Below are 23268 nucleotides of genomic sequence, written 5' to 3'. Positions count from 1 at the left end.
TATCGAGATAAAGAGTCATGCAAAAATCAAAACAGACTAAATGACAAGAAATCATGATTATTGCACAAAAAAATTAGGCTATATCATTTTTCCAGCATGTTCAGTTGTCTTTAATAACAATAACTTTTACAAACAACCCTAGGGAAATTTCTCAGTGTTGGAAAAATGTAGCCGCTACAGTTCTTAACTGAAGCATTTATAGCCATTCGACTTTCCCCGGTTTTCCACATTACTACCAAAAATAGAATGAAAATTGCTTTCGTTGGGAATGAACATGATAGATCAACACAAATGAATGCATACATGTAAAGTGGAGGGGAAGATATATTTTCGTTTTCAGATGTTGTATAAATGAAATATGAAAAATGTGGTTTGGATTTAGCTTCAGCCTCTTTCCTTTGATACCCCTAAAAAAAAAAAAAAAAAAAAAAAAAAAAAAAAAAAAAAAAAAAAAAAAAAAACAGAAAATAAGAAAAAAGAGCAGCCAACTGCATTTAAAAGGAAAAAAAAGTCTGTAGGGGAAAAAAATCTCTGTATAACACAGTTTATGTGGAGGAAATACGTAGGAATACGACAAAATATGTCAGGCTGAGGGGTATGATATGTAGCTGCATGTCAGGTGGAGAATCAAAAATGACTGGGGAAAAAAAAAAAAAAAAAGAGACTTTAGTCCAGGTGAGAGCTATCCTTCTGTTCCTCCTTTGAAATAGAACTTTAGAGACAACATTACAATTGAAGAGGTTGCAAGAAATAAAGCAATCACAAATCACTTCTATGTCTCCCTCTTGTCTGTCATGAAGCAGGAATATAGACATATCTAAGGTAAGATCACCAAGCTTAAAAACATGTTCTAAAACTTCATACAGTTTGGCTACATATTCAAAATACCACAAAGGACTATTTGAATGGGAAGGAAAAAAAAAATAATGTGTAGAATTGCGTAATCTCCTGCCTTTCCACGTCTCGTGCCCACGCAGTGGTTCTGACTAGAACATTTTGACAAGCTGTCACACCAGGCCAATCAGAGATCACATTAAGAGCAACTGGAGACGTAACTCCTAAAGCACCAAATTTATATCACTCCAGGCCCCTTAACATCACCACCAGATAAAGCTGGGGGTCCTGTGCAGTGCTCAACAGATCCGGCGTATAGATGCAGTAAACTTGTGGGTGTTTATTTAGCTACTCAGGCCTGCTGCAACTCTAAAGTATTGTGATTTGATAAGAGGATCTCTCAGCTTGGAACGGGTTAATGTTCAGTCTCCTCAGCTGCATACAGCTGCAGCTGGAGATATGAATTGGGTGCTACATTTAGCTCATGAGTAGGGGATTGCCTGCCTAGAAACGTCACAGTAGCAGACAGACAGACAGAATTTCATGCAACAGATCTTTTGAGATTAAGGAAGTTTCTCAGTGCATTAAGAAATAAAGCTAACAACATCTGACTGATGCTCTATAGCAGCTGAAAATAATTTAATATCTGTCCCCTAAGATGTCTGAGTGAGTGGTGGCATTCTAAACAGCTTTGGTTATTTCCTGTCCTGGTTTCAAGAAGAAGCTATATTCCTGTGAAACTGAGAACAGTAATTTAACTAATTTTGGCAGTGTAGGAGTGCAAGGAATGATGCTCTCACTGACTGTATTATGTCATTGGAAGCAGTGGGAGGCTTTTGGATGATGCACTTAAAGCCGTTTAGCTTCTACAGTGAAAGAGTTGCACCACCCAGTGGAGAGAATCCAGTTCTGCATCCTCATAAACCTTTTATTTTTTAGTTTGGAGTTCTAAAGGAAGGGAAACAATGGCAAAAGTAGGATTAGAAAAATAAATAGTAAAAGATTGCTTGTTTGTAAAATGTATACTGTTTACAAAAAATATGATGCCCCTAACATATTTTTCCTGTGTTGCTCATGTTTCAGGTCATCAGTGAAAGTTTAAGATCAGATAAACACAGCCAATAATTAGTTTTTCATTTACATAAATTTTCTGGGGATTATTGATCTTTCCTTATCTGCTTGTTTTTAAGTCTTTTAAAGCACTTTGTGTTAAATTGGGCTGAATAATAGGAACCCAAGTCCACCACCTCTCACAGCTTTTTCAACATAACCACATTTTAAAGTCTTAACAGAAAAGAATGAGACTGATAGACTAACAGTGGAATCTCAAACTAGGATAATTGTCATTTAATAATTGTTTTAGTCAGAATTAGGAGCATTTATTTTCCCATTCACACAGTGTAACTTAAAGCTGAGAAAGAGAAAGTAAATAATATATGTCTTTCTGAGTTATTTTATTAATGCAGACATGCAAAAGAAAAAAAAAAAAAAACTTACCTTAGCACAAATTCTGATCGTGGGCAGAGGAACATTTGAATTTTCCCTTCACGGACACTCCAAGGCAGGCATAGCAAAAGTTGGTCCTCGAGGGCTGCTGTCCTGCAGGTTTTAGAGGTTTCTCTATTTTAGCACAGCTTAATTAACTATCAATGTAAATCAACTGTGATGGAGCAGGAACACCTCTAAAACCTGCAGGACAGCGGCCCTCGAGAACCAACTTTGTCGATGCCTGGCCGAAGGTATATCAAAATATCACACATTTTAGTCTGGCTTCATGCAGCTATATAATACCCCTTACTAATACCCCAAGATTTTAAACACTGACAAACTTACAGGCCAGCTCAAAAGTCTGGTAGGGTGAATGTTATAGTTTATGTTATGAGCTACATTTACCGTATTTTCACGACTATAAGGCGCACTTAAACGTCTTTTTTTCCCTCAAAATGTGCGGTGCGCCCTATGGTGTGGTGCGCCCTATGTGTGTTGTAACTGCGACTTTTGAGACCACCTCATTGAGGAGATGATGAAAGAGTGGCTGAATGTAAGGAGACCAGGTGTTTTTTTCCCCACTCATCACCATCACCATTAATCTGTGACTCCATGCGTGCCCATCTCACAGCTGATGTGAAAAACATGGGGAAACAAATTAACCCTGTGCTCGCTGTTCAACCGCTCGACATCGGTGTGAACAGGACCCAGCAGGTGCAGCAGAAGCAGCGAGTTTACATGCAAAGTCAATGGTTGACGCGCGTATAGGTGCAGCAAAAGGTCCCGCAGCGCGTTTTGAGCCGCAGGTGCAGCACGTCGGGAGCGTTTAAGCATCTGACGCACCGCCAACGCGCTGCTGCTGCTCGAGATGGAAAAATTGAAGTTTTGCTGCTGGACGCGCCGCATCAACCAATCAGAGAAGCTGATCTGGGAGCTGACAGCGAGACAGACACAGCGCTCTGATGACATATGATATTAAATGAAAAGGGCTGGATGGATGAGGAGATGATGAAAGCGTGGCTGAGACAGGTGTATGTGAGGAGACCAGGTGTTTTTTCCACGCATCACCATCGCTGCGTGCCCTTCTCACAGCTGATGTGAAAAAAAAGGTGAATCAAATGAACGCTGTGCTCACCGTTATCCCGGGGGTCTGACAAAGGAACTTCAACCGCTCGACATCGGTGTGAAGCGGCCGTTCAAAGTAAGGCTGCGAGCGGCGTGGGAGCGATGGATGACAGACGGAGACCACAGTTTCAGGATAAGTGGAAGGCAGCGCCGGGCAAGTTACGCCACAGTTTGCGGATGGATTGTAGATGCTTGGACTAACGTCTCTGCTGGCTCTGTTCTTCAAGCTTTTGCAAAAGCCGGCATTATTTCTGAGGAGCCGCGCTGCACGGAAAGTGACTGACGGCGAAGAAGGGGAAATTGGCATGTCTGATTTAGCGCAGCTGTTTAATTCAGAAACAGAGGATGATGACTTCAATGGGTTTGATTAATACTTTGTAATAAATACATGAATAAAGCACAATCATACTCAGTTTTGCTCCCGCTCTATTTTTCTACCTGAAAACTTAATTCAACAGCAGCCTCTGGGCGCGTCTCCTCCTCTTCAGCGCGGTGGCTGGCAGGTGTTTTTTCATCTAAATAATCTAAATCTTGCAGCTATATTTGCTGTGATCAGTGGGAATAAAGTAGTTTTAATATGTTTTTAAGAGAGAAAGTCCACCTGAAAACTTAATAATTGCAGTCAGTTCATCCAGATTATCTATTTCTGTCGGAGGTCATCAGACCCCCACATACCAGCGGTGCGCTGACAGCAGAAATCCCTTCATCAGCAGCCTCTAGGCTGGGCAGCCTCCGGGTTCACGCGGTGGCTGGCAGGTGTTTTTCATCTAAATAATTTAAACTGCAGGCACCAGGATACCGGTAATAAAAGCGAACATATTCCGTCGGCAGGTTTCAGGATTTTAAGTTAATTTAGGAGTGATCACAGCGCTGTGTCATCTGCGATGTGTCTGTCTCACGGCCAGCACCCAGGTTTGATTTATACTTTGTAATAAATACATGAATAAAGCACAGTCATACTCAGTTTTGCCCCCGCTGTATTTTTAAATACGGAGTAGAGGTATTTAAAGGTAGTAGAGGACATGTACCTGTATATAAAAAACGCGCCCTATAGTCCGGTGCGCCTTATGTGTGTGTTAAATACAGAAATGGGACACATAACTGAGACTGCGCCTTTTAGTACGGTGCGCCTTATGGTCGTGAAAATACGGTAGTTTAATCCATTGAAATGCATGTCTGGATTTTAAAACAGTCCTTACTGAAACTGATATGCAAGAACGGCTGACATGATGAGTTCGTTTTAAGAATACTATTCTCTATTTAAGTAAAATGTGTTAATTATGACTTCAAAATAAGATCAATTTTATACAAATATAAATAAGAGACATTTGGAAAAACATGATCAATGTATGTCCATTGAAAATAAATACCAGTGAACCTTTTTTTCCCCATGGAACATTGAGGTGCACCCACCCAACAAACGCAGACCACAGCTACTCTCATCAAACATGAGACAGGACATCTCTGACCTAAATAGATGTCATTACTACATCCATTAGCATTAAGTCATTCTATACTCCCTCAGTCCACCTAATAGTGAAGGAGACACCAAGCTTCTGTTTCGCTGAACAAACATCGGCTCCTTCACCTCCTGTCCGACACTTTCGAAGTTCTTCAATGTTCCCAAAAAGTTAGAATATGACCACTGTACAGAAATAATAATAAAATAAGTATTTGTGGTTGAAAAATGCTGGAAGAAAATTGTTTAAATAAAAAAGCTCATCCTGTCTGAGGCAACGTATTTGAACAAAAAAACCTATTCCCGCAGAGCCATGAGGCACCATGTTTTTATGGAACAACCCACTTCAAACTGAACATGTTCGAAACTGTGGTTAAAGTCAAAATGGAAGTGAGCCTTCCTTCCTGACCGCACAGCTGAAATAATGATAAGGCTGAGTCAGAGGTGCCATGTACTTGCTGACCAAGTTGCAGTCCTAATTACAGAAGTGAGGATGATCGTAGTACACTGTATCCTGGCAGGGCGTTCTTTCTCAGATCGGCTGACTAGTAAGAGATACTTTGAGTAAATTAATGGAACAAGAAGAACAAAAAAATTAATTATTAAAAAAAAAAGAATAAAATGTAACTTTTTCATGGTAAAAGAAAATACTAAAGGTGAAAGGAGTATCTAAAGAGATGGGAGAGTTTCTAAGGTGAGCAGGGAACTGGCTATGGGCCAGCGAGTGAGCTTTACACAACTAAAAGGTAACTACAGACGCTGACATGGGACACGGTCTGTAGGGAACAGTAACACTGTGTAAAAGCTGTTGCTTTTCACTCAGACCAGTCACTAGCTCACTGGTCCAAGTGAAAAGCAACAGCCTGAGAGCCTTTGTGTGATGAAAACTATCCATGTCAACAACAATAACATCAGCATAACAGGCCGGTCTTCAGCCAAAACAACAGATGCTCAGCCTGATCAACAGTCCAGAAAGAAATTCTCTCTTTTCTATTTTGTCATTAACATTTTAAATTGTGCCTCCCTTGGATATCATCATTATAATTAAAAATGTGTGAATAACAAAATTAAATAAATGTTTTGCAGGCTTCAGTGTTAATATAGCGTTATACTTATGAAAATAAGAAAACTGAAATTTTATTTGGCTGCATAGCATGCAAAACTACTGAATGTTATGTGTTGGTGTAGACTTACAACTTCATTACTAATCAATCAATAACATTATATAATCAGCTGTTGAATAGGGGTTTTTATATGTAATCATCTAATCATAATTGAGATCAAACAAGTATTCATCCTGACGGTATTAGCTTAGTCCCGTTTGATTCTAAAAAGATTTTTTCCGCAATCAGCAGACATTGATGTACGCCGTCACCATCTGCTACCAGTACTTCCTCATGTATCCATCACTTTACCGGATTTGGCTCCCTCTCCATTGAACACCAAAATTCATACTGTATTCCGTGTGCTAGTTCTCCCCCTCTAGGTATCTATTATTATTTGGTGCATTTTCATAATTTATTTTGGTCTTTTCCTTTCTTTTCAAACTTCTGCTGCAGATATGCTGACTTGCATGGCTCCATTACTTCCTTGCCTAATCATTTCATACCTGGGGTCTTATTGTGTTCAATTTACAAAATTCTTAGATCTACAAACAAATGAAGCAAAACCAAAGAGTTAGAACAGAAATAAAACACAAAAGTAAGCCAACAGGATTCCATCATTTAATCGAAAAACATGTGTCCTAAAGTCCTGGATAATTATTTCACTTTTTTAAAATGTTATTTATTAAGATTCACTTATGAAATAAATGAAGCACTATTCACTAGGCCTATTATCAGACTGGTTAACTGGCAGACCAGTTACTGGACGACACCATAGGGCCAAAGATCCACAGACGTAAACCCATAATAAGCTGAAACACCAGAAAATATTAGATCTACATTTTACACTGGTTGTCCAATAATTAGTTTTTCATTTACATAAATTTTCTGGGGATTATTGATCTTTCCTTATCTGCTTGTTTTTAAGTCTTTTAAAGCATTTTGTGTTAAATTGGGCTGAATAAAAGGAACCCAAAAAAGGATAAACAAGGAGTAATCCCCACAGAAACAAGTGGTACATATAGATCTTTATATATGTCAAAGACTGCAATACAAGATTTTTCTGAATAATTTTTAAAAAGGGGATGTTTGCTAGAACGCAACATATAAAACACCTGACAGAAAAGTAAAGATCACGAAGAAGAAAGGGCATGTACTGTAAGAAGGGGAAAAGAAGCATTTAAGGGGCCAGGTAAATCCTTACGGAGCCGTCTGTCCTTCACATGCAGTTCAGCATATATGCCACCGACCTAGATGATTAAAATAAAACCTGGTACCTTTGCATGAGAGCAGTCTTATCAGAGGACGCAGTAAAGCTAAGGTCATTTTAATAACCTGATGAATGAATATATAGTATTGCATCTTTTCATTTATAGAATATAACTGAATATAAATAAGGTCTAAATAAATTCTACAGAGAAGTTCCAACAATTCCACTGCAAAGTGCTCACACCTGTTCAGGAGATGCCTTCAGCTGTGATCTCGAGCCACAACCTGTCCCTTTCACTGTCCACAGAGCACCTCCAGCCCTCTCTCTTACCTGTACTTCATGCCTGTCTGAAAAGACACACACTCCTCCAGGGCCAAGCCGTTCATCTTCAGGAAGTCTTCCATGTTCTTAATCTGAGCAGCGATCCTCTGCTCCCGTAGCCTCTGCAGCTCCACCTGGTCGGTGGGCTTGGATGGAGGCTGGTTCAGCCCCTGGTCTGAATGGTAGCGGTTGATCCCGCTCCGAATGCTATCGCTGTAGGTCATAGACAACATCTTGCCGCTGCCGCTGCTGCTGCTCTTCCGGACACCGCTGCTGGGCGCTGGCGGTTTGGGGATCTGAGGATTTTCAGGAGGACAATGACTGGACTTGAGCTTGATGGGAACCCCTCGGGGGCCACTAGTATACCCTCCTGAAAACATGCTTTCAGCCCCTCCTCTTTCTCCACTTGGTTTGGATGCTGGGTCGACCCGTGCAGTGAAAAGTAAAGTAGTGACACGGATGAAGCGAGGAGCTGGCAGGGGACAGTCTTCTCCTTAAATAGCACCTGCTCCCATGTACAAAAAAAAAAAAAGCCCTCCTGCTTGGGGCAGCACATGGCCATGCATCCTGTAATCAGAGTCGCACAACAAAACCCAGCAACACCCTCCCCATACAGGTAGGCGATGGCAGTGTTACACAGAGAGGGAGCATCCAGGTGACAGGCTTGCCGATAATTAAAAAAACAGGACGTCAAAAAGGACACATGCTGTCAGCAGGGGAGCAGCATTCAAACATGCACGGGGTGAAAGGAGGGCTACGGTCCTGCCATCGTTTCTGATTTCAGAGCCAAAATCCAGAAGAACGTGCAGGGGCAGGATTTAAGAGTTCTCCAACAACAGGTCCAATACGCCTTTTGGGACTAAAACATTAGATACACACAAAAGCTAATGAAGAAGTCATCAAATCACACAACTACAGTATACAACCAAACCTATCTAATCTAGATCTATCGATTCTAAATAGTGAAACTCATATCACATAGATTCATTACACAGACTGATAGATTTCCATTATTTATGTTAATTTTGATGATTATGGTTTAAAGCAAATGCACATTCAAGATTAGGTTTCCGTGAAAATTTGACCCCAATAAAGTGATATGAATTATGTTATGGAATAGAAGAACTTTGTCCCGAATGGTGACATTCATTCTGGATTGACTGATCTCCATCAACAGGCTTCCTACACAATTACACAAAAAAAAGATTTTCAAACACGAATAAAGGCAGTGAAAACACACTAAAGCACAAGGAACGTAACCACATAAGGAGGGAGAGTTAAGAGCGGTTGTTGAAAAACTGCTGAAAAGTTATTTCTTATGTTAAGAAATTAGAAATGATAACTGGAATCAGAATGAATAATTCATGGAAAATATGCCTTGAAACCTCTGCCTGATGGATGGGAGCAGCTGGCTTTAGTAGAGGAGGGCTGATCAGCAAGGCCTTCCTGACTTTCACAGTGATGCTGACTTTACAAATGTGTAGTAGACAGTCACAGTCCCCCTCCATTAGGGTAAACCACAAAAAAATATTTATATAGGAACCAGGACTTCCCAGATATGCAGCCACATACAAGAATAGGAGGTCGAACGTGGTGAAAAGGTGTAGAGGTAACAGGCATGGCCGCAGTAATAACAGGACTGGGAAGCAGAGGGTATTCTGCCGTTTGGGGGACATGTGGAGTGTAGGTGGAGAGCAAGAGCCACCACAAAGACTTATGCAGGTTATGGGATCAATTGTCACTTTAATTATGTGAACAGCTCCTTAACTAGACACAATAGTAGATCAGTGTCTTACATAGATTAAGAAAAACCATTAAACTGCTGAGTGCTGCTAAAGTCTCTATTCAAATCAAAGTAAACTTCGCATTACGTTAAAAATTAAGGTTCCAGAGTCTAGAGGAAAAGTGGAGTTGCACCAAATTCAGATTAACAGAGGTCCTGAGGAAAGTTTTTAAATCACTAATGATTCAGGGAGCGATGTTATTGGTCCACCGTGTCCACAGGTAAGCACAGCCGTCTACCATCAACTTTAAGAACTCATCATGTGTCTCTCTGTGGACAGGCTCTATCAAAATGGTGATTTCATTATCCAGTAGGACTTGGCATTTACCCACACTCCAAAAGATAAGAGACACATACTTTACTGATGCTGGCATCACTGTGCTGGACCGACCAGCACGGTTGGTTTGACCTAAACATCACAGAAAGTCTCTGCAGTATCGTCGAGAGGAAGCAATGCAGACGAGCAGGAGGCTGCTATCATGGCAACCTGGACTTCCTTAACACCTCTGCAGAGCTACAGGCCGAACACGTTCTGCTCTACAAAATACATTTCTTAGTCATATAAATTCCTGGTTCTCTTTTTAGTTTAAGCCATAATTATCAAAAATAACCAAAAATATGTGTCCATTCGTGTGTAATGAATCTATTCAGCCCAAGTTGTTAAAGCTATCACCTTCTCATTTAAAACACAATAATTCACCTCAAACGGTATACCTATAATTAATCAACAGAGGTCAGCTTTGTGTTCACTTCACTGTATATAAAATAATGCAACAGAATACCAAAAGCAGCAGAAAGCACTGACCACGAAATCCCTGTTTAAGTAAAGGTGGAGCATTACGATAAGTCAAAAACAGTACAGTCATACACTATTAGAACACAAAGCAATAAAACAGCATTCATTCAACTACTGTATACAGCATAGCTATGCTTCGGCTATATATCATTAAAATACAACAAGTATTTTAATGATATAAATGTAGCTTTAAATCCATAAACAAACAGGCTTATAACACAACCATTTTTTTCAAATATATCTTGTCAAAGTTTGTCCATTTTTCTACGACAACAAAATAATCTAGCTTTACTTGGAGAACCAGTCAAGATTTTAATGGTTAATCAAAATTACAAGATTACAATCATAATCCTTATTCTCATGCACTAACTAAATTCCACTGCTGGTTTGAAACATATAGCTGCTTAGCCTCTAGACTGTATTGATCCTTTTAATGCCTTCTAACAAAAACGCTAAATGGACAGCACTACCTCTGCATTGAAGCAAAGCATCTCATTCAGCAGCAACGCTGCTAAAGGTAAAATAGTTTTTTAAACTAGGAAGCTTTCAAATATAGCATTAAATGTATTAATTAGTCATGAAGTGTAACAATTTAACCCACAATATAAACAACTTAGCTGTTTTTTAAAGATCTGACCTGAGGTAAAGGTTTGTCTCATCCCTGATGTAACAGATTCCGACTCTGTTCGGTAAATTTCTCCATTTCTTTCTTCATAAACTGGTTTTGAATAAATCAAGCAGAAGGTATAAATAAAGGAGACTTCAGGCTTGGCTGCATGCAGGCCACACCCACTAACAAACAACTTCAGTCATTCATACACAAAGCATACACACAAACAACCACACTCAACGTGCTCACGGTGTGCAAACATTTCCTGAAACTCACCCGATTTCTTGAAGGCCGGCTCATGAGCGAGGCTGTCGGGTGTCAGTTTGCTCTTATAGACACAGACTACAGACAGGCATGAAGCAGGTCCACCCAAACTGGGAGTGTCTTACTAGGAAACATCTAAACCAATTAGTGAATCAGAGAGTGCTTCCCTCCCCACTGATGCTTGGACCATACTCTCCCACCATCACTGACACCTCACCTCTCCTCCCCCTCCTCCCTCTCCTCCTCCTCCCTGTGAGATCTCATGCAAGGAATCCATTTGTGGCATTTAGTGGTCCGCCTTGTTTCTGCCAACTGCAGCAAATAATATCAGCTCTGAATTATTCACCAAAGCTTTTTGCACTAAAAGCCTCTGATTGTTGTTCCACAGGAAGGAATGCTGAGAGCTGGACAGTAATTAGTGGGCAGTGCAGTGGGCACGGGGAGCACAAACACGCAGACTTTTATGCTAATACAGACAGCAGGTAATACAGATAGAAGCGAACCACTGACCCAGGAAACAAAGAGCGAAGTAAACCACATATGTTGAGGTTAATATTAGGATTACATCATGCTGCTCTAAGACAACAACTTCACACAGAAGTATTTCAAGCTCACCCGCAGCTGTTTAAAATGGGGGTTGTTCAGGTAAATGGTATAATACAACTTCTGATCCCCAACTATGGGAGGAAGCCTAGAGTTAGGCTAAATTCAAGACTTACTTTGTTTAGCCAAAGAAAATAGAGGTTTAACAGCACCTACAATATTGTTTTTATCAACAAAAAAATACAATTGTTCACATCTAATATATATATATATATATATATATATATATATATATATATATATATATATATATAGATCTACGGTATATAGTATACATTTAAGATATAAAAAAAAAATTTCGTTTTACAACCTGGTTTATCTAGAATTTGTTAAGTGGAATAATTTTTCGTTTCACCTGGGTTATTGCAATATGTAAAAAGCTTCTTTGAGGATCCTTTTGCTATCCAATTATTAATCCACTAATCAAAATAACAGATTAATCGATTAGCAAAATAATGGGGGAAAAAAAATTGTCTCTCAATATCCTCTATCAAGAACTTCCAAAGTGGAAAGGTTTTAGTTTCAACTGGTTTATTTCAGTAAAATAAAGTATTCTTTATCTGATGGCGATCTGATTATTCATTGATTAATTGGAAAAATAATCGACAAATGAATCGATTTGCAAAATAATTGTTAGTTTCAGTCCTAATATATATGTAGATGTTTAAAGTGTTACCCTTACACAGGTACTGAAAGTTTGAATTCAGAGCCATTAAGTGTCAAAATAAGCCAATCAAGTCAATTAATCATTGTCCTTGATAACCGAAGAGCATTGAGACTCTAGTGACTCTAGTTGTAAAGATAATATGTTAGTCAAACAACTAAAGAGGAGTAAAAAAAAAGAAAAGAAAAGTGAGTAAAAATTACAGCTTATATTCTCATTGCAATATGAAGTCATATTTTCCCAGTTTGATTTCTGAATATTTAACAACAACCATTAATAAACAGCAATCAGTAAAATCATCAGAGCAGAAGACAAAGTCTGACAATGTCTAGAGTATAGTCTCACTGAAGTAAAAGTCTTTCATATCAGGGATAATTTGTGATTACTGTAAAGAACCAAGAACCCTTCCCAGCATCGTCCCAGCTGAGCTTTCTGAGTGACAGACATACAGAGATAGGAGCATAATTGATCCTGTCATGTAGGCCAGGAATGCCTCTAGGAGAATGGTTATGTGCAGGCGCCAAGATATATATATATATATATATATATATATATATATATATATATATATATATATCATTACTGAATCAGCAAAAATTATTATGACTTCAAAGCCTTATCCCCAATCTTAACAAACCACAGGACACCTAGAAACAATCAGGATTCACTTTCAAGTTTCAGGAAAAACAACATTGTTCCAACTCCCAAGAGGTCTAAAGTATGCAGCTCAGTCTGGAAATGATGTCTGAGGATTTGCTTAGCTGTACCAGAAAATGTCTATAAGGCATTTTAGGAGAAGATGGGAGCATCCATCACATGTGGAAATTTGACAAGTGCATCAGCAAGAGTCTCGAGTATCACGACTGAAGAAAAGAAAACTAAAAGAAAAAAATGTTCAAACATAGACAGATATTGTTTATTCCAAGGTTTTATGAGAAACCTTGTAAGAAAATCTATAGTCACAACTATCAGGTTTATGCTGGATGTGCAATGGCAACTATATGGTAGATGGTAAGCAGCATTTATGCAGCAGGGATAGATGAGAATGGTGTTAAATGACAGAACAGCGAGGATCAAACACTTCAACACAGTTAGCACAGTAAAATAAAACAAAGGACCATCTGAACGTAACAGAGAAATAAAAGCACAAACACACATTAGGCAAAATAAATTCAAAACTCAGAGTTAAGCAGCTTTTTCACCACAAAGAAGAGTAATGTCTGGATACAGAGGCAGAGGTGTACCTGTAGAATTGCAGCTGTCGTTTGGGGCTCCCATAACGAGCGCTGAAGGCATCAAAGAAAAGGAGGAAAGAGGAAAGATTTCATTACAAAGGAAAGAAAAAGCATTGGTGCCGCACACAGAGGTGATGGCAGGATCATAAAAGTTAGCCACGTACAAAGCTAGATGTGAAAACAGAAGGTACCCTGATTGCACAAGTTGAAGCTCATCTATATCCCACAATGACTGTCATCATGAGACTCTGAAGGTACCAGAACTAAGCAAAACACCACGCTTTCAGAGTAGGATGCTATTTAAATACATGTTATCGCCACTATGCTATCACTACTTTTTCAGCATGTACATTTCACATGAATGTATAAACCGACAGAATATTTTAGCCTTTCTGTGTTTTATAAAGAACCACAAGCAAGACAAGCATGTGCTGTACCAACTTGTTAAACCGTGACAATTTATTCAAAGGTAATGCTACCATACCATGATCTTACCATTTCTACAAGATTTAAAACAGACATATTTATTGTTCTTGTAAACAAGGGAAAATTCAAGAATCCCTCTTCAGCCAGCTGACTGGCAGTGGTCAGTTAAAGGTGAACAGGGCTAACAGTGAATCACTTCCTACGGCTCACTCCGCAAATTTCTCCAGCATCTCCTTATGAGGACTCTAGGATTTTTATGGAGGCTAGTTTCACTTTTACAAAAAGAACCTTTTCAAACATCGTTTACACTAAAAATAGCTGATATATAAATATATTTTAATCTACTTTAATGCAACGATAAAGAGTAGAGAATGAAAGGCAGTGAGTCTGTTGACAATAAAACTGCAGGTCAGATGTTTTGTGTTCTGTTAGAAAACTGACTTGAATGATGTTTGAATTATTACACTTAAAGGCATAGTGGAGGATTTTCACAAATTTTTTGAAAGACCCGCCCTCTCCAGTCTCCAAAAAATCAACTTGCACAACCCTGTACCGGCTCCTGAGAGGGAACTTGTATTAAATAAGTGCGAGAGCGTAGACAAGCCCATTTCTCCTCGTGGACGCTCTGTTTAAAAGTTGCTGTTTACATCGCTCATACAAGCTTACTTTCCAAAGGAAGATTTGCAATTTTTCCACTACGTCAGACTCACCACTAGTAAGTTAAAATGCTGGCGAGCATGTAGGACAGCCTTACATAAATGTATCAACAGAATACTTGAAAATAAGGAGGACCACTTAATTTGATGATCCACCCGAAAAAAGAACATCCTCATCTATACACTTAAGGTTAGCTAAACAAATTTGGAATAAATGCAGACTCTGGTAGCTTTTCTAAAATTGAACCCCTGCCAGCATTATTGACAGTATCAACCTAAAAGGGATAAAGATAGACTGCACTTCTGGTAGGCGACCATTAACTGTCTTTACTTACTGAAAATGCTTACATTTACTGAGTTAAGTTACCTTAAATTAAAGGAAATTACCCTTCTTTGTCTGCTATACAAAATGTATCAGTGCAATATTTTCACTTTTACATATATTCTCTGTGCTTTTTTGCATAGATTTTGTGCTATACTCTGTAAATTACTGCAAAACTTTTTAATCAAAAAGCAAGAGTTTGGGGATCATAAAGTAGCAGCCATTCAAAATGGCCATTCCCAGTCAAACGCCAGCTGAATGGCAGCCCACTTCCCTGCAACTCCCAGCAAAATCCCCTTCAACTTCCAGCCACACGGGTGACAACCTCGTGCATTTTTTTTTTACTCTGACTCTACACTTTCACTGAATTACAGGGTCTGACCAGGCGATGACGCTTCTCTTTAGATCTTAATGTCCACAAATCATGACAGAAAGAATATTTTAGTACAAAGATTGATGCGTGAAAAGGAATTGTAGGGGAACAGCCAAGGGCCCATCAAGGAAAGTGGGGAGATTTTGAATGACTACAAGCCAGCTTTACAGTGGCTTCCAGTCACTCAGATTCCTCTTTTGAAATATAATGAAATATAAGAATAAGGTAGAGAAATCTGAAAATTTTACCATATAAATGAACACCTGCTGGGTAAATTGATGTTAAATTAAACCAATAACAATCGACAGACCAGGGCTTTAGTCCAAGGTCACAGCTGATGGTTGCTAGATGGAGTCTAAGGTTAGTTAGATGTTATACAGTTAAGGAACATTAATTTACGATCCCCTGATCTAATCAGAAAGAACTAAACAGTCACAGAAACTACAATTTAATGAGCTAATAAGAGCATTTTCATTTTTATCCTTTTATATCAAAAGTGAGACAAAAAAGTTGTAAGGAAACATCAATAAGCCATTTCCTTTCCTTTTTTGACTTATGGCACTGTATATATATATCTATATATCTATATATATATATATATATATATATATATATATATATATAAAACAAACACGCTGCAGCTGACTCAAATCCTCAAATTAAGGCTGTTTTCGAACATCCGCCTTAACCCCTAAATCCCTCAATCACTATATAGAGAAGGGACTATATAGCGGACTTTATAGTGAACTCAGTTAACTGACCATTGAAACAGGTGATCACTACTTTTTGGACCCATTGCACACGCAATTCCACCTACCCACACCGTGCCAGTATAATCTTTATTTGTCACCGCCACAACAAATCCCATGACCTTGCGAGGAGACCTTTTTAAAGCATTCCTGGATATATCTGCTCATTTAGTGACCATGGATAATCACTACTTTTCAAGGTGCATTGTGTGAAATTTGAGCTCACTACTTTTTCATCCACTAGACGTTTGGACACTTATTTAAAATGGGTTAACCATTATATAGTGCCCTATGTAGTGATTAATGCAGACGTTCAGACACAGCTTATGTCTCACAGCACATGAAAATCACAGCCAGAGAGCTGAATTATTTTTTTTCCTGTTATTCAACCCCATCAAATTCAAATTGACCATGTGAAGTTTTCATTTGATTGAAATGCATCTCTAGCACCCCATGGTGGTAATTTAACAAAATGCAGGGCAACTTACATTCCTAAATGTGACTATTGTCATCAAAAAAACTGTTTCAAAAAACTGTTTCATATAAATCTAAAATTATTTAATTGATAGAACCAACCTTAATAGTAAATTAAAATAGTAAAGTATGCTTTGCCAGCTAATACCACAAAGGCAAGTCTGTTCAGAGTACAGTTAGATTAAATAAGCTTCCATAGATAAGCTTCCTAAATACAATTTATGTTAACTGCACTTACATGTAATTGAATAATATCCGATTCAGTTTATTGATTTTATAAAACTTTTATTTTATTACATTTACTTCAATGTGTTTTGGAGATTTTGTTTGTGAAAACAAACAAAACAGTCTGCTATCACGAACTGGGAACAAACTAATTCATCATTTTTCTCTTTAAGGTAGAAATCTAAAAAAAATGCAGTGTACATTTGTATACCCTTAAAAATAACTGCCTTCCTATTAAGAAGATGAAACATCTTAGCTTATCCCAGACATTAGTGATGGTCTTCGCAAGATCGAACCGCCACAAAGTTTCTCTTCCTGGTCTCTCTGTGCTGAACTCAATGAACTCCTTCCAGCAAGACCAGCCAGATACTAGAACAATTGCATGTACTTGTAGAACATGTCTGTACTTAATGATCTTGTCCTTATCTTCTTTAGTTGAGCTACAAACATATTGTGGTTGTTTGTAGAGTTGCTTATGATGTGAGCAATACAAATTGAAGCAACATTTTTGGCTTGTGCAAAAAAAAAGAGGCAATTAAGGTTGGTTTTCAAAGTACAGTTTTGTTATTTCATCATACTCTGTAATTAATCAAATTTCCTTTCTACTTCAAAATTATACACCACTTTTTGTTGATTCCTCAAACATTTGCTACAGCTGTCAAACTGTTAGCATGCTCTTTGCTCTGTATGGGGAAGAGTACTTTTACATTGTTTTAATTGTTATAGCCCTCATTGGAAAAACGTCCTTCTTTAGTAGCGCACTAGAGCTAACCAACAGATCTGCTTTTTGCAGCAATCAGCCATCCGCTCACCTGTAAATCATGCCAGGTGAGCCTGTCTGTCGGAGGGAGAGCCGGGCGGGGGAGTCTGTGGTCGATTCAGGATACATGGAGGCAGGTGGGAGGGGGTGAGGCCAGCCTACCGGGGAAGGTGCTTTTTGACGGAGACCACAGGGTGCTGTCGATCACTGATCAGGGTCCCTGTAAACAAATTGAGGAACATATTTGAGTTAGTGCTTTCAAATGGTTGAATAATGATATTCAATTTTCACACATAATTAAAAATACTGTAGGACTTTTCCTAATTATCATTTCCGGCAACAAAAACAGCTTTTAAACCATCAGGAAAACTCATTCATAGGCCTCTTTTAAAGCAAGATACAAGCTCTCCAATGATAAAATGTATCAGCTGCTATCAATGATAATATTCAAACTTGTTGCTAAAACAGTAAAGTCTCCATTGCTCATTTCTATTTGCATGTAACCAAATTACTTTGTAAATTATGATAGATTTCCTTCAGCAGTAAGGTCCTTTCATTTAGTAACCTCAAAGAAAAGGCACTGAATGAGCTTGTGATGACAAGCCTTTTACAAACTGGACAGAAAACTGAAATCTAGTCTGTTTATGGGTCAATAAAGGATATATTGGATCAAATGGGCTCCATGACCTGCATGGTAGCACTGTTGCCTTGCAGCATAAGGTCCTGAGTTCGATTCCCAGGCATGTTCTACCCACGCATGATGACTGGGTTCACACTAGGCTTCCTCCCACAGTCCAAAAACATGACCGTAAGTTTAGCTGGCGTTTTTAAATAGTCCTAAGGTGTAGTTTCGTCTCTCTGTATTGCCCTACGATGGACTGAAATGTCATCTTTATGGTATGTCATCCTAATTGCAACCATTTTCCCGAAGACGATTAAGTATTCAATGGCGATACTGTTCTCTGTAGCTAGAGACACACAACACGGTTGCCTCCCTGAATTTCATCCCAAATTAACAGTTGGGGAAGTTTGCATCCGTCAGTCTACCAGGGGTTGGCACAAAATGTGATACTAAGAGTTCGGATGAAGACAAGATTGTCCAAGTGTTTAAAGGGCACCAAACAGATAAACAAGTTTGAATTATTAGCACTGCATGTGGACACAGCTGGGTATGGTGAACTAATGACTGAACAAACTACCAACGGCTTTTGCCGACAGCCAGTAAAAAAGATTGGTAAACACCCTCTGCTGTGAGCCAGGTTCTAAACACTTTATCTGTAATAAAACAATATAAATACAAGCACAAAACAGCCCTGACTAAAATACAGCATTAGTTGGTCTGTAGAATCCTGTAGTCTCTGAAGGTCCAGTCGTTAAGGATGTGATCCCCAGTCTGTGTGGACTCAGTCTTGTCTTCATCTATCATGATGGTGAAAGTCGTGTAATGTTTCCACTCCCCAGCTGATTTAATACAGTACTTATTGTGTAATAAAGAATCAACAAAGCCTATTAAACTTTCTTATCAGCAAAACCTCTACAGCTTGGAATTGCATTAACTTTAACATTTTATTAACTGAAACACATCAGTAAATGTATCCAAGTACTCATATCATAGAGACATTTGGTAAACACATGGAGGAAATTAACCCCACTTTAATTTGATATGGCAGTAAACCATTTCATCAGAACTCAATTTAGGTTGTAGTAAGGATCACATGCGGGAGGCTAAAATGTAAGCAGAAAAGCAAGTGAAAAATGTAGGTTTTATTTCTTATTTGGAAAGTACTACAAAACATTCAAGTATAAACCAAACTGTACAATTACAGCTTGCACCTTAGAAAACTGCGGTAATGCTGCACGCCTGCACCACTAGATGGAGTCATTTTGTCACTGCAAATCTACAGACATGAGCTGAATGACTAAAACATCAGGCCAATTCAATCTCTTAGGTTTTTTCCAGCTGATGGACAAAATGTAATAAATTGTAGAAAAGGACATAACAGAGACAAAATCATATCAGAAAAGAAAAAGGCAGTATTGGCAGAAGGAAAGGTGGAGACAGACCTCAACATCACATCACAAGTCAGGCTTGGGTTCTTACTTTATCAACAATGGCATCTAAGTGCTGTCCCTATGTGTGTGCTCACTACAGTAAAGCACAACCAAACCACATATTCATAGTCCTATTCTATGAATAATTCAAAATGTCTGCCCAGGAAACAAGCCATTGCTGTAGCATGGCCTCTAAAAAGGAGCTGGGCTTTGGCTGGTTGGGGAGTTACATATGCTCATATGCAATTAAAGACATTTTCAGAGAAACTTCATGTTTCCAGTAAATACCACAAGTGCTGAGGGAGGAGTGTAGAACTGGATGTTTCAGTTCATTTTATGGCAATCAGTAAAATAAAACCAATACCTCACAAAGCTGTGTGCTTAGGACATCATCGTACCGTACTTCCCCGCTGGCAGCAAGTCATGAAAGATAAGATCGGAATGATACGCGAAGGTGACTTTTTCCTCACATCAATTTCCCAGACCGGGATTGTGTGTCACATGTTCCCAAGGACACATTTATCACTCCCTTCCCACTCATTTCAATCATGGTCCAATGGATCACAGGTCATAGCTGCTATCATATGATAATGATGGCATGACCCTGATGGGTAAAAGGTATGGAAGCAGATTTACAACACAGCAAAGCAAAATCCCTGGGGATCATCTGAGATTTATGAATTATTATATAAACCTTTATCCATAAGAAAGCCAATGAAGATCACAAACATCTGTATTTCATTCTGTCAAAGACTGGAGTTCAAACAGCTGAGCAGTATGGGGGGTTTTGTCAAAGACAATCCTGTTATTCCACAGAATTCACACTAAAATGACGTGTATATTGTCAGACAGTGTTGGTACTCAAAAAAACTTAGTTTTTGCTTAAATGCTCATCATTTGTTTTGTTTGATACAGGTTAGATTTATTGCTACAGGAAAAAGTTTCATCTGCAGTTCTTAATTTAAGGTTATTTTCCCAAATTATGAGTAATTTCTTGTTCCGTATTAAATAGATGGAATTAGCTTATGTCATATTTTGTTGCTTAATATTGGAAAACCCTGAAATCGTATTTTCTTACATCAGCTAGTATGATTATCTGATACCAGCCAGTACTTGTTCAGTAAATACAAATCTTAAATAAAACTTTTAAAGCTTGCTTCCAACAGTAAGGGTGTGTTTCTATGTATTATATGGGCTTTTATCCTCTGTACCTTGTTGCAAACGGGTAAAAAAATACAAAAATTAATAATTGTGTACATCTACTGATTTTAAAAGGCTTATATTATAACATATCTTATAACCCCATATCTCTAAACAAGATTTATATAACTGTTGGACAATATCTCCCATTCCCATGCATGAAGCTGTAGCAGAACTGGAAGCTCCTTCAGTGATAGACTGCTGCACCCAAGGTGCCCTAGAATGCGTCATTACAGATCCTTTCTTCCAGCAGCTGCTAGAGTTTAAAATCACCGCCACTTCAAATAACCTCAATAAGTTGTTTATATCCCTGCAGTTAATCGAAGATTTTATTTTATTTTAAGCAATGGTCTGTTGCTATTCTTTATTAGAAATCATACATACACATTTTTTATAGAAAAAAAACCTACCCACTTGCACTTTTTAGAAGATGCCATTTATGAGTATCATATAATATGCCATTACGTTAAATATTTTTAAATCTGATGTTACGTCCTCTATCTTATTTGCTGCTGATACTCCTACATTTCCTAACTGTGGGAAAATAAAGGATTTTTCTATTTTATTCTACAACAATGTCCACACAGAGAAAGAAAGACTGCATTGGCTGCTGTAGCAACCTGAACCTAGGTCTACACAGCATGTGTATATAGTAGAGATGTCCCCGTAGAACTTTTGAATTTGAGCTAAAGTAATGATATGATGAGCTTTTGACCAAATATAATATCAGCACAAATCAGACTCTTTCATTCCTTATTTGTGAATGACATGTTAGAAAAGGTTTGATCGTGTGATATCACTCCAACAGAAAAGAACAGTCAACAACAATAGGTATGAGAAGAAAATTACCCATTTATTTTTAACCAGTGTGTTATGTAAACTTTAAACAGAAGCAGAGAATCTATCACCCGGCTAAAATCTGAGATTTTAGATGCAGGTCAATATGTTGTTCTTTTTTGGGGGGAAAATATTAGATCGATTTCGGATATCAATATCGGATCGAGACAGTCCTACTCTACGGATATGTACAAAGTCCTTTGATTGTGAACACTGGGAGGTATTCTTTGTTTTAAAGGTTGTTGCCATCATGCTGCATAGTCAGGGAGCCAATGCAATAGATTGGGCTTCCTTTAACCCATAACTTATCAACTAGCACCACAAACTAAATTTCAGTGCATCTACAACGACAAAACCGGGGAACGACCTGAGAACTGCTTTTTTTTTTTTTTAACAGTCCTGAAAACAGACCAATGCAGTAAAACTTAAAGCCAACACTGCCATTTATAGCTGCTGGTATTTATTTCACCAGAAGACAACAGCTAGATAAACAAACTTTACTTTGCAGAATAGAAATCCCACACAATTCTCATCAAACATCTGCTCACCCCTATGGTATCAACGCTACAGTTATGTGCCGAAACACAAAATCCTTTGGAAATTGAAAGATAAAACACACATCGAAGGTAAAAATAGAACTTCTGTGAATTATTATCTACATTTTTTGCCTCATTTCCAATGGCATTATCTTTTGCTAAATGTTTTAGCTAAAGCTCTTCTAACTGCTGAAAGTGTACTTATTAATGAAAAACACACACAAAAAAAGCATCAGTAGCTAATAAAGTGAAAGCTGACCAGTCCAAAGACTGAAGTGCATGAGGCAGGAAAACTGAACCATGTCTATGGGCTCTTGTGCAGGTTTTGCCCACATTGAATACTAAAAGTAGATAAATAACCACTATTTAAGCTGTCTAATAATCCTCAAAACAATATAAAAGCACAGAAGCTTCTACTCTGTGAGAGCAATGCAGCAATTTAACAGAGATCCCTGTAGTGAGCTGCGGTTGGAAAGGATGCTGCTGCTGACTGCAGCAATGCGGTACACTACAGAGACATCCTGGCTCAAGTTAGAGGGCTCAAATTTACTGTACTAATGGGCAAAGGTGCACTTTGCAAATTAAAAGTGCAGCCCAAGCAAGAAGAAAGAACAAAATGGTCTAATATTGTCAAGCAGATGCCCTATTTCCTGGGGCATTGTGTCTATTCTAAATCAAGGAACAGAGGAGTGAAACACTAAAGAGTATGAGGACACGTTATTACCAAATTTAGTCAACACAGCATGCAGGAAAATAATATTTCTGCTGAAAATTTAACCAAAACACAGATTTCCAGCTTTATTTCTTAATAAAAGGGGTTTCATCGATTAGCAAAACAAAAACCAAAGTATATAAACAAGATCAGAAAACTATAATACAGAAATTAGTCTGATCACAATGTGAGTGCTATCTTATGCATCATTGTTTATTATTTCAAAATTGTATTCATCCATGTTCTATACTGGCTTTTTCCTGTCGGGCTACAACATATTAAAGCAACTTTTGGGCAACAGGTGGAATAGTTGCTGGACAGGTCAACAGTTGATCATAGTAAAAAAGTCATACATTGTTTTCAAGAGACTCCGCAACAAAGTAGGGCTAGGTGATTAATCAATGTGACTGATTATTGGATTTTATTTTGTTTTTGAGGGTAAATTTCTCTT

At 38.3% G+C, this 23268-nt stretch overlaps 1 protein-coding gene across 5 annotated transcripts in view; it reads right to left on the bottom strand.

The window, feature by feature from the left end:
* kcnab2a (potassium voltage-gated channel, shaker-related subfamily, beta member 2 a) overlaps nt 1-17709 on the bottom strand; it is a 67143-nt gene extending 49434 nt beyond the window's left edge. The window contains exons 1-2 of one of the 5 annotated variants that reach the window (XM_038307851.1): nt 17533-17709; nt 13505-13546 (exon numbers count right to left, since the gene is read on the bottom strand). In XM_038307851.1, the coding sequence (XP_038163779.1) occupies nt 13505-13546; nt 17533-17609 (119 nt within the window). In that variant the 5' untranslated portion in view covers nt 17610-17709. Of the gene's footprint in view, nt 1-7549; nt 7837-10756; nt 10779-11005; nt 11152-13504; nt 13547-17532 lie in introns of those variants that run through there. The other 4 variants (XM_038307849.1, XM_038307852.1, XM_038307853.1 and 1 more) reach the window with 4 other exon arrangements.
* Nucleotides 17710-23268: the final 5559 nt, after the last annotated feature.

The sequence above is a fragment of the Cyprinodon tularosa genome, unplaced genomic scaffold (genome assembly GCF_016077235.1).
Source record: "Cyprinodon tularosa strain WSP-4 unplaced genomic scaffold, ASM1607723v1 ctg621, whole genome shotgun sequence".
Lineage (NCBI taxonomy): Eukaryota > Metazoa > Chordata > Actinopteri > Cyprinodontiformes > Cyprinodontidae > Cyprinodon > Cyprinodon tularosa.
The sequence above is the reverse complement of the archived record's forward strand: the minus strand, read 5'-3'. Positions and strand labels throughout refer to the sequence as shown.